The sequence below is a fragment of the Grampus griseus genome (genome assembly GCF_964374135.1).
Source record: "Grampus griseus genome assembly, chromosome: 14".
NCBI classification, from domain to species: Eukaryota; Metazoa; Chordata; class Mammalia; order Artiodactyla; family Delphinidae; genus Grampus; species Grampus griseus.
In genome coordinates this window covers 87,254,327-87,268,998 of record NC_139008.1, presented here as the reverse complement: position 1 = coordinate 87,268,998, position 14,672 = coordinate 87,254,327, and the positions used below count along the sequence as shown (strand labels likewise).

The 14,672-nt window shown below is 56.0% G+C and overlaps 1 protein-coding gene across 6 annotated transcripts in view; it reads right to left on the bottom strand.

Annotated features, from left to right (window-relative positions):
* The window catches only part of OSBPL2 (oxysterol binding protein like 2), a 42,735-nt gene that overhangs the window by 10,118 nt on the left and 17,945 nt on the right, over positions 1–14,672 (bottom strand). For 3 of the 6 annotated variants that reach the window (XM_082671480.1, XM_082671476.1, XM_082671477.1), the window contains exons 3-7: positions 11,167–11,311; positions 8,938–9,013; positions 4,391–4,525; positions 3,667–3,764; positions 907–1,089 (exon numbers count right to left, since the gene is read on the bottom strand). In XM_082671480.1, the coding sequence (XP_082527606.1) occupies positions 907–1,089; positions 3,667–3,764; positions 4,391–4,525; positions 8,938–9,013; positions 11,167–11,311 (637 nt within the window). The remainder of the gene's footprint in view (positions 1–906; positions 1,090–3,666; positions 3,765–4,390; positions 4,526–8,937; positions 9,014–11,166; positions 11,312–14,672) is intronic. The other 3 variants (XM_082671478.1, XM_082671479.1, XM_082671481.1) reach the window with 2 other exon arrangements.

Sequence of the window (14,672 nt, the reverse complement as noted above, 5' to 3'; positions counted from 1 at the left end):
CCTCCAGCCCGGCGGGGCCACAGGAAGTGCAATGACACCAGAAGCTTCCCATGGGGGCTACGGTTAGCGAGGCTCACACCCCAGGGAGCCGGCTGCGCCCCTCGGCCTGGACCGCCCACGAGGGGTTTGCAGCACCAGGCGGCTGCTAGAGACTCAGTTTCCGCTTCGAGGGTCTTTGATCACCATCGGACTGGGCGCGTTTAGGTTTCGATTTAACAGTGCTCGGGCGTCCTGGAAGACGGCCCCTTCCTTCTCACCTCCTGGTGGTCAAGCCCAGCCTCCCACCCTGCACACTCAACCACGGCTGGTCTGCGTGGCCAGCAGCACGTGTACATAGGGCTGTGTTCACTTCTGAGGTCAGGCCACAGAAGACACTGCAGGTTCTGTCCCGGTGGTGGTCTGCCCACCACCCCGGGCCCCAGCTCTGGGGCATGCCAGTGCCTCGTCTGCACAGCTGTACAGAGCAGAGTGTGGCAAGGAAGCGAGGGCCCCTGCCAGCTGCCGGCACAGTGAACGCGGGAGCAGAGGCTCCTCCCACCTGTCTTCAGGAGGCCTCCCGCTGCGCCCGCACAGAACCCCGGCAGAGCCACCCACGATGCCCCTGCCCTCCAGCCCCCAGACACCGGGGGAGGACAGTGCCGTTTCACACTGCTGAGCTGGGGCTGTCATGCAGCAGGAGGTGATGACCGCAGAGATCAGGGGAGAGAAGACGGGACCCAACACGGTCAAATGTGAGGAGGACCCCCAGGAACAGCCAGCCCGACGAGGTCTCCAGCCTCCCTAGAGCAAGTCCCTGCCGCTGGAAAGGCTCCCTGCCCGCAGAACACGCAGGATCCCTCCACCAGAAGGACGTCTTCGTCCTAAATGGAAACGGATTTCCCTTTGGATGCACGGCCGCCCACTCACTTGAGAAGCTCCAGCGTGATGGTGCCACGCGGCTCCGCCTCCACGCTCTTCCCCCAGAACTTGAGCTTCGGGTAGATGGAGCCATGAAACAGGAAGTCCTGATGGAGGCCCTCCGAGTAAAATGCACTGATGGGGGGGTGGTGGCTGACCTGCTCGGATATGAATCTGAACCCTAAGTCTTCCCTGGGAACAAAACAAGGAAAAGAAAGGAGGGGGCAGGAGGGACAGTCAAAGGGCCGCATCAGTGACAACAAAGCCCAGAAAGGTCAGCCCAACCCACTCTCAGCGGGCCTGCAGCTCAGCGCTTGTGGCGCTGCAGGACCGCATGGCCACCCGGCCTCCACGTCTGGAAGGGGCGCTGGGATAAGGGGACCACGCGTGCTGTCACACGTGGCAGAAATATCCGACACGGCTCCCTGACGTCACACTTGGCCTAACACTGACCACACGCAGAGCACACGCACACGCACAGCACACGCACAGCACACACAGCACACGCACCCGCGCTGTGCCTCCAGGGCCAAAGTCAGTACCACGCAGAACAAGCGACAGTGCAGAGAGGCCTCCCGCCCTGCACGCAGGTGCACAAGGAGCTCTCAGAACCAGTGAACTCAGAGAACTGACAGCAAACTGTCACCTTAGTCCTCGAGGGATGCCCACTGCCCAGTAAACCCAGAGTAGGACTTTCCAGCCTCCTTTCAAGGCTCCTGGCATTTCTGTGATGAAATGTCCTATGCCCCAAGATATTCCTGGCCAGGAAATAGGATTTTTAGTACACTCTCTTTTTCAATAAAAATGTCAGTTTTTAATTGTTCCAGAACTCTGAATACACCTACAGCTGTAGTCATTAACAATTATAAAAGCGCAACCACATAATTACTAACTTAACTGGAATCAGAATTTCCAATCATTACAAAGGAAGGAAAGTTGAAAAATTAGATTTTAAAAAGGTTGCCTACCAAGGTATGTAATTTACAAAATGAATACTTGTCTAAGAAAAGAAAGTGTTATTTTTAGTTATCCAGGAGCAATCTCTAAGGATGAGAAGACACTGGTGAATGGCCAGGCTTAGTTATGTTGTCCCCCAAACAGGAAGACGGCTCCGTCTCACACGTGTGGCATGCGGCAGACACCGTAAGCGTGACCTAGAAGTTAAGGCCCGACACACAGTTAAGAGAGAATGTCAGTGTTTCCCATCAGCCTGTGAAACTATAGTTCAACCCCTGAACTACGTTCATGAAAAAGATGAACAGGGCTTCCCTGGTGGCGCAGCGGTTGAGAGTCCGCCTGCCGATGCAGGGGACACTGGTTCGTGCCCCGGTCCGGGAAGATCCCACATGCCGCGGAGCGGCTGGGCCCGTGAACCATGGCCGCGAGCCTGCGCATCCGGAGCCTGTGCTCCGCAACGGGAGAGGCTGCAGCAGTGGGAGGCCCGCGTACCGCAAAAAAAAAAAAAAAAAGATGAACAATGAGGGGTGTCACTCTGTATCCAGCATCTTGGGGGGTTCGTACGCTTTTAATCCATCTGCTTACTTTCCTTTGTCTGCAACTTTTATCATATTACGCTTTGATTTTTCTTTTCAGATATTTCGATGATGCTTTTAATAAACAAAAATGCTCATACTAATCTGACAGCTACACAAGGTCAGAATCCCGAACCCTGGACTAAGCAAACTAACCGGAGGGAGGAAGCCTTTGCTCGAGAGAAACATCTAAGAAAGGAGGAAACTCGACATGAATTCAAGACAGAAGTGTCCCCTTAAGAGTGACCCTCGGGGCAAGCCTTTCCCTTGCCTGGGTCTCAGCTTCCTCGCTTCTAAAAGGAAAGGGCTGTGCCTTATGGCCCCGCCTGCTGTGAGATGCCACAGCCCAAGGTCACGTGCGGAACCCCTGTCATTTACAAAGCGCCCCAGCAGCACACACCACGCTTTCTCCCAACTCGTCCAGCTTTCTCAAGGGCAATGAGATGTGGAGAACGGCTTCTCCACCGCTCAGTGCCAGCCGACCGCTAAGCCACACTAAAAACCCAGGGGGAATTCCCACTCTAGCAGCGTGTGGAGAAGGGGTCGCTGCTGAGCCATCCAGGACAAGCCAGAAACAGTGGAATTTGAAACTGACGTGAATGTTGCTTTCCCAACCTGGGAAGTGACGTGTGGGCAGGTGTGTGCAAGCCGCCCGCATCACTAAGATGACAATTCCTCCCCAAATGGTCGGAAACCAGTGCAGATACACACACCCCCACCCACTCGCTTACACTCTACAAACCTGAAGAGTGCCCATTCTAAGCTGTCCAACATCCTCAAATCCCACCATCATTTACTCTCCATTGGAAAAACTCAACCATTAATAACACATATGCAATAAAGGACCCAAGAACCAGAAGTGTGTGGTTCTTTGAATCCAAGATGCATCGGTCACATAACACGCCACTGGTTGTATAAAGATGCTGCAATTTAAACCACACCTCGCAGGAACGCCCAAACACGAGCACCCAGCAATCCGACACCCCGCGCCGCACGCTCCCGGGCATCCCCTCTCCGTTCCTGAACCTAACGCGTTCTTCCGTTTGCAACTCGGTTTTTTCACCAGGCTTCTGTTATGTCATTAACACAACAGCTCTCGTACGTGCACCATCTTCCCACCTGCAGTAAACCCCTCAATTCAATCAGCCTGGAGAAATCCATGCTGGACAAGGAACCCCCCTGTCCGTCGCCAGAAGCACCTCACGCACGAGACGGTCACGAGGGCCTGTCCCCTTACCTGGTTAACTCGTACGTTTCCCCCAAGAGCGGATTGAACGGCTTGCCGGTCCTCTCCCACTGGGAAGCCACAGCCGAAACCGCAAAGGCCGCTACAGACTGGAAACAACCACAGGCTGGTGAGGGGCGGCTGTCCATCAGGTGTGGGAGCCGGGGCGGTGAGGGCGCCCCGCTCGCTCGCTCCCGGGTGCCTTTTCAGTCTCCCACTTGTAACACGTTTGAAACTGCAGAACTTCCGGGGAAATGCTGCTTATCACCCGCCACTTCCTCACAGCCACGGAAAGTAGGAACTCTGCCGCCTTCCACCCCCAGCCCGGGCCTACCTCGCAGGCCCTGTCCATCACACACACGTGCACACACACGCGCGCACACACGCGCACACACACACACACTCACGTGGGGTGATGGTGCTGAAAGGGGCCAAGAGGAGCCGAGTGCCGGCGCCACTACCCGCTGCAGCCCTGCAGCCCCGACAACCAGGCAGCCGAGACCACGCCCGCACGGAATGTGCCCACGACAAATGCCTTGGCCTTGGGGCAGGACAGCACCCCAACATCCGTGCAAGCTGCACTGGCCCTTCTCCCAGGTGTCCCACTGCTGAGGTGCCTGGGTCCCTGCCACCACATGGGCAAGCTGATGGCGTCACGTTCATTAAAAGCTACGGTCCGCACGCAGCCGAGCTGCACCCAGCCTGGCCCTCCCCCCGAAAGGAGCCCGCCGCCCACCTGCATCCTTTCCAGGGGCTGGGGCTGGCAGGAGGCTTTGTGGATGAGGTACACGTGCTCCATATACTCCGTGATCCGTTGCAGGAAACTCAGAGGCTCGTTGAAGGCGATGGGCATCGTGATCTTGGACAGCTCCTAGGGGGAGCCGGTGAGGACCCGTTACCGCTACCGCTACCGCTACCGCTACCGCTACCGGCGGCTTTGCCCAGACACCACTGCCCCCGCACCCACCCCTGCTCCGAGCATCATTCCCTGCAGCCGCAGTTGCCTGCATGGGACGAGACTGGAGAGGCCCTGCGGGGAGCCTGGCCTGGGAGACAGCCGCCTGCACACATGCCCGTGGGCACTGTGCCCGCCCCCCGCTCACGGCACACGAGCCTGCAGGCACCCCCAGGCCGCCAGCTCCAGTGACGACCCTGCTCCTGTGTGCTCCTCATGCCACCGCCAGCTCCATGGTCCCAAAGCATCATTCCCACCCGTCACCCCAGGGTGACTTGGAAACTCCTCGGCCTGGCAAGTGAGACCCCCTAACGCAGCCGGCTCTCAGGTACCGTGCAGGCAGAGCAAGTGTGCAGCCCCCGGTGCAGGGGGAGGCCGGGAAGACGCTCGGGGACCCGTGCTGCAGTGGGCGCCGAGGGAGCCGGCATCCAGGGAGGAGGCTCCAATGCACTTCACGAAGGCAGAGGCCCCTCCCAGGAGCACGGCTGAGCAGCGCAGGGCTGGCTTTGTCAAGGAAGGACCGGGGCTGGACAGGAGGGGGAGGGAAGAGGAGATGGGGGGAGGGGAGGGAAAGAAACGCTGCCGGCCCAAAGCCAGGAAAGATGCTGGCCTCGCTCACGTCAGGAGACAGGAAATGAAAGCACATGGAGATTCCACTGCACACCCAACTCAAGTGGCAAAGCCCCAACCCTCTGACCCCCGCCTGTTGGCAAGGCTGGGGGGACCCAGGCCACCCACACCTGCCGGTGGGAATGCAAAATGCGGCAGCCTCCGGAGAGGAGGGGACGCAGCCATGCCCCCCCACCAAGCCTTTGGTCCGGCGGCCCCATGTGCAGGAGCCTAACCCACAGTTCCTCCAGCAAATACACAGCAAAAGGCCAGAAACAACGCAAACATCCAACCACAGGGCCACAGTGAGTCAACTATGGGGCAGCACAGCACGGTGACCAAAAGAACAAGCAGCAGCTCTGCCCTCATGGCTACACTGTGGGGCGGAAACAGGTGGAGAGGAGCCGACCGTTCATCTAAAGAACGGGAGGAGGTCACGCAGTCGTCGTTCTCACACGCGGGAAGGGGGACCAGAACGTGTTTTGATGGTCACCTCCAGACTGCAGGGAGGGCACGGGGACGGAAGCTGAACGCTTGGAATATACCTTGTCTGAGAGATTTGACTCTGGACTTACAATTTTAAACCAAAATTAAATTTAGAAAAGCCATCTCTAAACACTGCAAATAAAACAAAACAAATGAACCCACACCACCTCCCTGGCGGCACAATCACCCAGAGGCGCTAAAGCACAGGGACTGAAGATTCACCCCCGGGGCAAGAACGACAAATGCCACAGACGTGCTCTCCTGAGCCGCCACGGGTGTGGGCGCAGCAGCGGGTCACAAGCTACATGCTGCGCTAAATCCATCATCTCCTGTGCCGTGAAAAACTGGGCGGAATAGAGACACAGACAGAAGACAGAAGAGGTTAGATAAATCCTGTCGCGTGGAATTTGAAGCATCGTTGAAACAAATCAAAACACAGCTCCTAACTCTCTCCCCTGAAAAGACCTAGAAACAAGACCAATCCAGTAGCCTCCCACGGGCCCAGCTGTGGTCCTGAGCTCTCGCTCTCCCTGGACAATAAAGGTACAGAAGGAGCAGAGGCATCTTTTGTAAAGGAGCGCGGGCCAGCCTGAAGAGGCTCTTACAGCCAGAGACGGACAAGTGTGACTGGACACAGCGCAGGGCCAACCCCGGGAGCTGGTTGGTTAGACCAGTTCTGCTGCCAGGGAACCAAAGACATCATTTGAACACCTTGATAGAGAATCACTCATTGATCCCGACTGTCTTATGCAAACCACATTCACAGTAGAGGAGGGGACTTTCTCATCACAGAAATATTCCAGGTAATGAAAGAAGGGCAATCGTTATCAGCCTGGCTCCAATTTGCAACTCCTGATGAGATAATGGGTCTGGGCACCAAGCACCAGCAGTTCTTAAATTCAGAAGAAGAGCAACAGAAAGGTCTTGTGGTGGAAGGACCCAGATGAGTCCCACACAGACTGCACAACACACACAGGAGAGTCACGCTCAGACGACTGGAAATTTGAACACAGAGTGGGTATGTGATGATGTTAAAGAGTTATGTTACTTTCAAAAGTAGGATAATAGGGGGCTTCCCTGGTGGCGCAGTGGTTGAGGGTCCGCCTGCCGATGCAGGGGACACGGGTTCGTGCCCCGGTCCGGGAAGATCCCACATGCCGCGGAGCGGCTGGGCCCATGAGCCATGGCCGCTGAGCCTGCACGTCCGGAGCCTGTGCTCCGCAGTGGGAGAGGCCACAACAGTGAGAGGCCCACGTATCGCAAAAAAACAAACAAACAAACAAAAAAAGTAGGATAATAGTATTGTGGTTGTGTTTAAAAAGAATCCTTATCCTTTAGTGATACATAAGACATGTCCACAAATGAAAAGGTGTTTGGAATTTGCTTCAAAACACCAGGGGAGGAGGCGGGAGGTGGCGGGGCGGAGGACGCATGATTAGCCCTGACTGGCAGCGGTGAGGGCTGGTGACGGGCAGGGGTCTTCGTGAGATTCTGGCTACCTCTGGCGGAAACTGTCGTGTTCACTAGTCCGTGGCTGTTTCAATGAGCTGATGGGCAGTGAAGAGAGGTGTGTCACCTCCCTGGAGGTACATCCGGAGAGATGAGCAGCTCACGGGGGACAGCGGATGGATGCTATGAAGTGGGGCAGTGCGACCCAACAAGATGCAGACGTCCAACCCCGAGTGTTACATCCAGCCTTACTCTGAATCCAGCCTACGGTCAGCTCCTTGGGGAGCGCAATGCAATGATGTCACTCTGCTGAAAAGAGGCTTTTGGTTTTAGACCTCTGAGGAGTCAAGACCGAGTGGCTTGTTGAGTTCATCACATTCCCAGATAGACACTTTGGTGAAGACCTGAACTGTGCACACAGTCGAAAACGTAGGCGAGGATGGTGCTAAAAGAAAACAATCCTGAACACGTCACTTTAAAGATCACAGGTGTGTACAGATACACGTGTGTGAGCAAGCAGGGCTCAGTGTGCACTCCTAGGTTTTCCAGCTCTGTCTGCTGAGAGGCCTGGAGCAGTGACACCCCAGGAGCCACGAGCACATCCAGCACCCAGGTCTCGGTTTCTACACACCATCCTCTAATAAAAGGTCATCGGTGGGGACTTCCCTGGTGGCTCAGTGGTTAAGAATCCGCCTGTCAATGCAGGGGACACGGGTTCGATCCCTGGTCCAGGAAGACCCCACATGCCACGGAGCAACTAAGCCCTGCACTCTAGAGCCATCATGCCACAGCTACTGAGCCCCTGCGCCACAACTACTGAAGCCCTTGCACCTAGAGCCCGTGCTCTGCAACAAGAGGAGCCACCGCTCGCCGCAACTAGAGAAAGCCTGTGTGCAGCAACGAAGACCCAACACAGCCAAAAATAAAATAAGTAAAAATAAATAAATTAAAAAAAAAAAAAAACGGTCATCGGTGGAAAAGCTGGAGAAAGCCCAGCCAGGTACGTGCTGCAGTTAACAGTAACGCCCCAGAGCGAGTGCTGTGGTTCTCATGTGAGATGCTGCCGTTACAGAAGGCTGGGTGAAGGGTAAAAGACTCGCTGTTCTGCAGCCTCAAGTTATTTCAAGATAAAAAGATGACAAAAAATAAATGCATTAGAAGACTGGGCTGAAGACCACCCGAGAAGCAGTGAAGTCATTTTTTGTAGCTCACGCAGCCCGAGGATGAGTGACCAGACGTGGCCGCGGCTGAGCACGCTGCAGCCTGCTCAAGGCAGCGCTCCCCCCTCCTGAGAAGGACCAGCCCCGAGTCTCACAGCCAGGAAAGACCATAAAAGGAAAGGCCCACGGCTTCTGGACACTAAGTATCCAACTATCTTTCCTGTTACTCTGCCTGCAGCCCAGGGTGGGTGGGCTGGGGGACACGGAGCCTCGGTCCCTTGGTGAGTGGCCAGGAACCCCACCAAAGCCCCCCAGTTCATGAGGATTATCCAAAGCCAGCTGGCTACGAGCACATCATGAAACACCAAGGTAAGTGTAAACCCATCTGAAGCTCCTTATGTCCAGAGATTAACCTACAGAACGGGCGTCCTACTGTGTGTTAATACTTGAGCTTTTGTCCACCTTTTCCCCTCCTGTACTTGTTCCTTTCCTGCTTTACTATCTTTCCATCATGCTGTTTGTAACCATGCAGAGCGCATCTTCTTAAACTACCAGTAGTGCGATAAATTCACAGGATTAAAAACGTGTGAGATTCGCACTTCAAACGAGTCCATCCGAACTTACCAAGCCAATGCACTTCTTCAATATACTCCACACGCTGAAATCACTTCTGGTAAACATCGGAGCAGGCAACGACGTCCTGTGAAGGGGTAACCAGAGTGACATGTATTTATTCAACCAACGTGAGAGTCACTTATGACTGATGGTTCTGCACAATGACCATGTCTTCCTTTCATCTTTCTAAGCATTAGCATTTCTCTATGCTGGCATGCCTGCAGACAAAAAAGGACCAGACTGCCGCTGAAGTCCCAAAGAAAGCTTTCTGCATCGATCTTTGGAGGGCCTCTTAGGAAGCAATCATGGCCACACAGGCGACTTTCCTCCACGGAGCTGGGGAGACGGGTCGCTGAGTCCCCCGGCAGCCGTGTGCCAGCGGCCTGGAGCAGCAGCAGGGCTGCAGACGGAGGTGGAGCCCAGAGGACCCCAAGAGGGAACTGCATGAAGAAAACCTCCTCGGGGGCTTCCCTGGCGGTCCAGTGGTTAGGACTCCGCGCTCCCAGTGCAGGGGGTACGGGTTCGATCCCTGGTCAGGGAACTAAGATCCCGCGAGCCACGCAGCATGGCCAAAAGAAAAAGAAAGAGAAAACCTTTTCAGAAACCAGCTCTTAAACCCCTCTGAAGCCTGTGCTTGTCTTTCCTGAGGCACCTTCCTCCCCAGGTGTCTTCCCGCCGATGCTGGGGAAGCCCGGGCACAGGACACCCTGCTCACAGTGAACTGGGTCGGGGGACCACGGGCCCGGGGGGGCAGGTGGGAGAGGAGGGCAAGGCAGCGGGAGATGAAATGGGAAAGAAAACTGACATTCACGAGGCACCACGTGCCAGGCTGCCGGCAACTAGCACGTGGCTCCACTCTGCCAGCTCTCGTCTGGGGTCCCGAGCGGCCAGGGCAGGACGGGCCCCCGCTGTGAGGGAGCCATGAGGAAGGAGCGTGGCTCTGTGGACGGTGGGAAAGGGGTCCAAGGATGACCCTGGGGAGGCAGGAGCTGAAGAGATGGAGGTGGAGCAGAGGGCCGGAGCCAAGGCATGGAGCCCCGACATGGCACAGGCCCCGACATGGCACAGGCCCCGACGTGGGACAGGCCAGGTGCACTGAGGACCCCAGGAGGCTGGGACCACAGACACGGGAGGGGCCGCCCCAGGAGAGAGGCCAGGGTGCAGGTCCTCAGCCTAAGCGAGAACCTTACAGTTCACGACCCAAACCGCCTCTTCAAAGAGGAAAAGGGGCCGCCGTCCCCGTCACCCAGGGCCACGTGCGCCTTGCCCGGGAAGGCGCACAATCAGACCTGTCCTCTGAGCCGGCTGGAAGGAAGCAGGAGGGGCGGAGCAGTGGAGAGGCGCCTCCTTGGGGGATTCAGGAGCAGTGGTGGGAGGGGGCCGTGACAGGAGCGGGCGGGTGAAGGCACCCAAGGGCGTCTGGAGGCCAGCGTGTCAGGCCTGGGGCTGGAGACGGGAAGGAGGAGCGGGCCCTCGGGCGGCTTGAGCCAGATTCCCGCCTACAGGGTGCGGGGCGCTGACAGCAGAGGTCCAGGCCGCACGAGCAGGCAGGAGGTGCTCTGACAGCTCCGGGGCCCCAGGTGGGCACTGGGTGCCAGCGCAGGACAGAGATCTGGGGTGAAGCTGGGCTCCCTGGAGCCGAAGCGCAAACAGCACCGGGTGGACAGAGACCGCCATCTCCACCCGCCTGACTCACGGCTGTCCCGCCTACGTCCCCCCTTCTGCTGGTGAAGGCTTAGGTCACTGTCATCAGAATCTGCTTGCATGACAATGCAGTGCTGGTGGGGAGAGAATGGACTGTGGTCTCGCTGCACTAATAAACAACCCTCCGAAACTCACTCACGCACGGGGTGAGAGGTCGACGCGTCAAACGCAGGCGGCGCTGCGTGAAGCTAGCAGTTGGGTCTGATACCAGCGACCTCTGGCTCTGTGCCCGGCCCCCTGCCAACGCTAGGGCGCCCACGGAGCTCAGTCCCCCATCAGCCCCAGGGCAGGGACGGCCGCCCGTCCGCTTCCGGACGGGGGTCACGCTGAGGAGGCACCATCACTGATCTCCAGGGAGCACGCAGAGGGCCAGTGGGTCTCGGGGTCTTTGGGTGAACAGGGCCTTGGGTCTGACCAGGGGGCAGGGCCCAGGTGACACGGGACGGATGTTCCTCCAGCTCAGGGCCCGCTGCAGATGTGGGGCGAGGACAGGCGCGCTGGGAGACTCCAAAACGTCCGTGTGGGATGACATACCTGTGCTTTTGAATTCCATTCTCTTGAGGAGGCCTCTCCCCAACTTTTCCAATCCCATTACTTTTGCTGGTGTCCACATGAATCACGCCAGTGACTCTCTGATTTGCCTCTGAAAATTCCCCAGAAGAGTTATCAGAATCAAAGCCTGTGCGAGACAAGCAGAGTGGTAACTTCTGCAGGGCTTGGAAGATGGAAAAGCCTACCTCTAAGAATTCTCACTCTGCAAGCAGGCACCTGAAGCTCGAGAGTGCTTCTGACCGACACGTCCAGAGTAATGAACGCTTCTTCCCAAGAACCGAAGGTCGAGGCGGAGCACGAGGACCGCTCCCGGGGGCTCCCCGCATGACGCCACCACCCTGCCACCAGCGCCACGCTCTCCAGGTCCTTACGTGGGGGGCGGCTCCTGGGCACTAGGACAGGTTTTCCCTGTTGTCGTCAGTGACCGTACCCCCTGGGGCGCCCACCTCTGTGGTGTTCTCACCTAACTCAGGCTGCAACCCCTCCCTCCTCTGCACAAGCTGCAGTCAAGCTCCACGTCATGTCCTGAAACACAACCTGCTGCAGTGTTTCTAAGACCGAGCTCCGCGCAAACACACCGCCAGAACCTACCAAACCAACCAACAGAAACCGAAACAGCAGACGGTGGCTGCGAACGCAGAGGGCATGTCACGTACGTGGAAACCTCGGGGAAAGTGAACTACTAGGACTTGTGTGAAATACAGTCGTGTGGTCTCCTGGCCCATCCCATCCCCCGAGTAAGAGTACCACCACCCTGGGCTGTGCCCCGTGCCCCTTCTGCATCGGGAACGCTTTCTCCCAGAGCGACCAGTGCCTACAGGGAAAGGAAAGTGTGTGTCCTCTCGACTCAGCCAGTGCAGTCCACTGAAAATACTCAAGTTCTGCTCCACAGCAGGCCCGGACGGGAGCTGTGGCTGCCAGGGCAAGTCCCTCCAGCTGGGGTGGGGAGCTCCTGACCACTGCCTATCGATGACCTTGACTACTTCAGCGAGGGCACAGCCCACGAGGAGCTCAGGGCTCCCATAACAGCCCCTCATTTCCGAGAGGAAGGCGAGGCCCAGGGTGACAGGCCAGGTGGTGACTATGGTCAGACACAAAACATAAACAAACCTGCTGCTAGTAAGCCTCCTTGAGAAAACGCAAAAATAACCTTCCTTCGTATTCTTCCATAGTGACAGATGCACAAAATATAGTAGCATTGAGATTTATTACACAATGAATTTGAAAGGATATATTAAAAATGAACCTCTTGGACTTCCCTGGTGGCACAGTGGTTAAGAATCCGCCTGCCAATGCAGGGGACACGGGCTCAAGCCCTGGTCCGGGAAGATCCCACATGCTGCAGAGCAGCTAAGCCCGTGCACCACAATTACTGAGCCTGCGCTCTGGAGCCCGCAAGCCACAACTTCCGAAGCCCACGTACCTAGAGCCCGTGCTCTGCAACAAGAGACGCCACCACAATGAGAAGCCCACGCACCACATCAAAGAGTGGGCTGCAACTAGAGAAAGCCCAACTAGAGAAAGCCGCAACTAGAGAAAGCCCACATGTAGCAACGAAGACCCAACACAGCCAAAAATAATAATAAATTAATTAATTTTTAAAAAAATGAACCTCTTAAATAATCAGTGCTTTCTGAAATAGCCTGTCACCTCTAGTTTTTGCTAACTATCCCCAAAGCAACATCTACTAATCCCCAGTCTAAACTTAGCCTGAAGCAGTCCCTGCTTAAGGATGCTCAGTCCTATGGACCTGGTGTTACCCTGCAGGGGTGTCCCTATCTCCGAGGACCTCCCTCAGGGCTGAGATTCTGGGCCAGCATCAAGTAGAAAGTTCGTTTAAATCACAGCCCTGGTGTGTGCCCAAGAAAACAAAGCAGCTCCTCGCTGACAAGTGCATTGGAGTCTTGTCTCTGATGAAGCCAACACTACGTAACAGTTTAAACGCTTTAATATACAACACATGTTTATTATAGAAAAAGAAAATACAGACAAGCAAAGGAGAGTGTCGAAATCATCTGTAATCTGATCACTCAGAGATACCCACCTTTGACGGGTTAGTCTTTTTACAACCCTTAATCTGTACATATTTTTCATGTACTTTAAAACCTTTCAATTTAAAGGTACTGATTCTTGGACTTCCCTGGTGGCACAGTGGTTAAGAATCCGCCTGCCAATGCAGGAGACACGGGTTCGAGCCCTGGTCCGGGAACATCCCACATGCCGCGGAGAAGCTAAGACCATGCACCACAACTACTGAGCCTGCGCTCTAGAGCCCTCACGTGGCAACTACTGAGCCCAAAAGCCACAACTACTGAAAATAAATAAAGGTACTGATTCTTGTAGGAAGTAATTGCCTATCTTTTTAAAATTTATTTGTTTATTTATTTACTTTGGCTGCGTTGGGTCTTCATTGCTGCGCACGGGCTTTCTCTAGCTGTGGCGAGCGGGGGCTCCTCTTCGTTGTGGTGCGCGGGCTTCTCACTGCGGTGGCTTCTCTTATTGTGGAGCATGGGCTCTAGGGGCGTGGGCTTCAGTGGTTGTGGCTTGTGGACTCAGTAGTGTGGCTCACGGGCTTAGCTGCTCTGCGTGGCATGTGGGATCTTCCTGGACCAGGGCTCAAACCCGTGTCCACTGCATTGGCGGGCGGATTCTTAACCACTGTGCCACCAGGGAAGCCCCAGTAATTGCCTAGTGAAGTCATTCATTTAATAACTGCTGGGTTTAAACGCTTTTTAAATTAGAGTCACGAAGGGAGGCCGATTCTCTCTGAAGTAGTCACTGACTGGGTATTTCATTGCATTGGGAGGCTTCATAGTTTTCGTCTTTCTGTTATTTGCTTGGGAACCAAAGGGCTGAGGCGAGGAATTATTTTCACCTAGACATCTGCCTCTTCCGCCTGCATCTCAGGGACACGCGGAGAGGTCCCGCCGTGCGGAGAGGCAGGGATGGGGTCACCTACACACCTCACTCCAGGCAGTTCAAGCCCTCTCTGGGGAAAGACCTTCCGGAGTATCTACACTGGTCCCAGGTGAAAGGGAGCTTCCCAGGAGGCCCCCGGGTGAGAAGGCCACGCCGAGGCCGGGCCCGCTTGGTCTCAGACGTGGTCAGCCTGCGAGGGCCAGGCGGCCTGAGGGCATGCCTCCCTGACAAACACCCCGCTTGGTGGGAATTCAACTGCGAAAGACTACTGATGGGCGTGCGGGTTAAGCAGACAAGCACGCTTCCCAGGAAAACACGTCTACAAGGGACACAATAGCTATGAAGTCACGGAAGATAAGATGGCTCAGCAGCTCAGCCTTTGAAAACAGCGATGAGCTCAGGGCCTGCTCCTCCTGGGGCTTCGGACAAGAATAAGTCAATAATCTCGGGCTGCCCATCCCCCAACCTGCTCCAACCCTTCACTCAGGAGAAGCATGGCCGCTGAAACCCGGGAGCACAGGGCCAGGGCTCCACGAGACAGCAGTGCCAGCAGGGACGGCAAAGGTGTC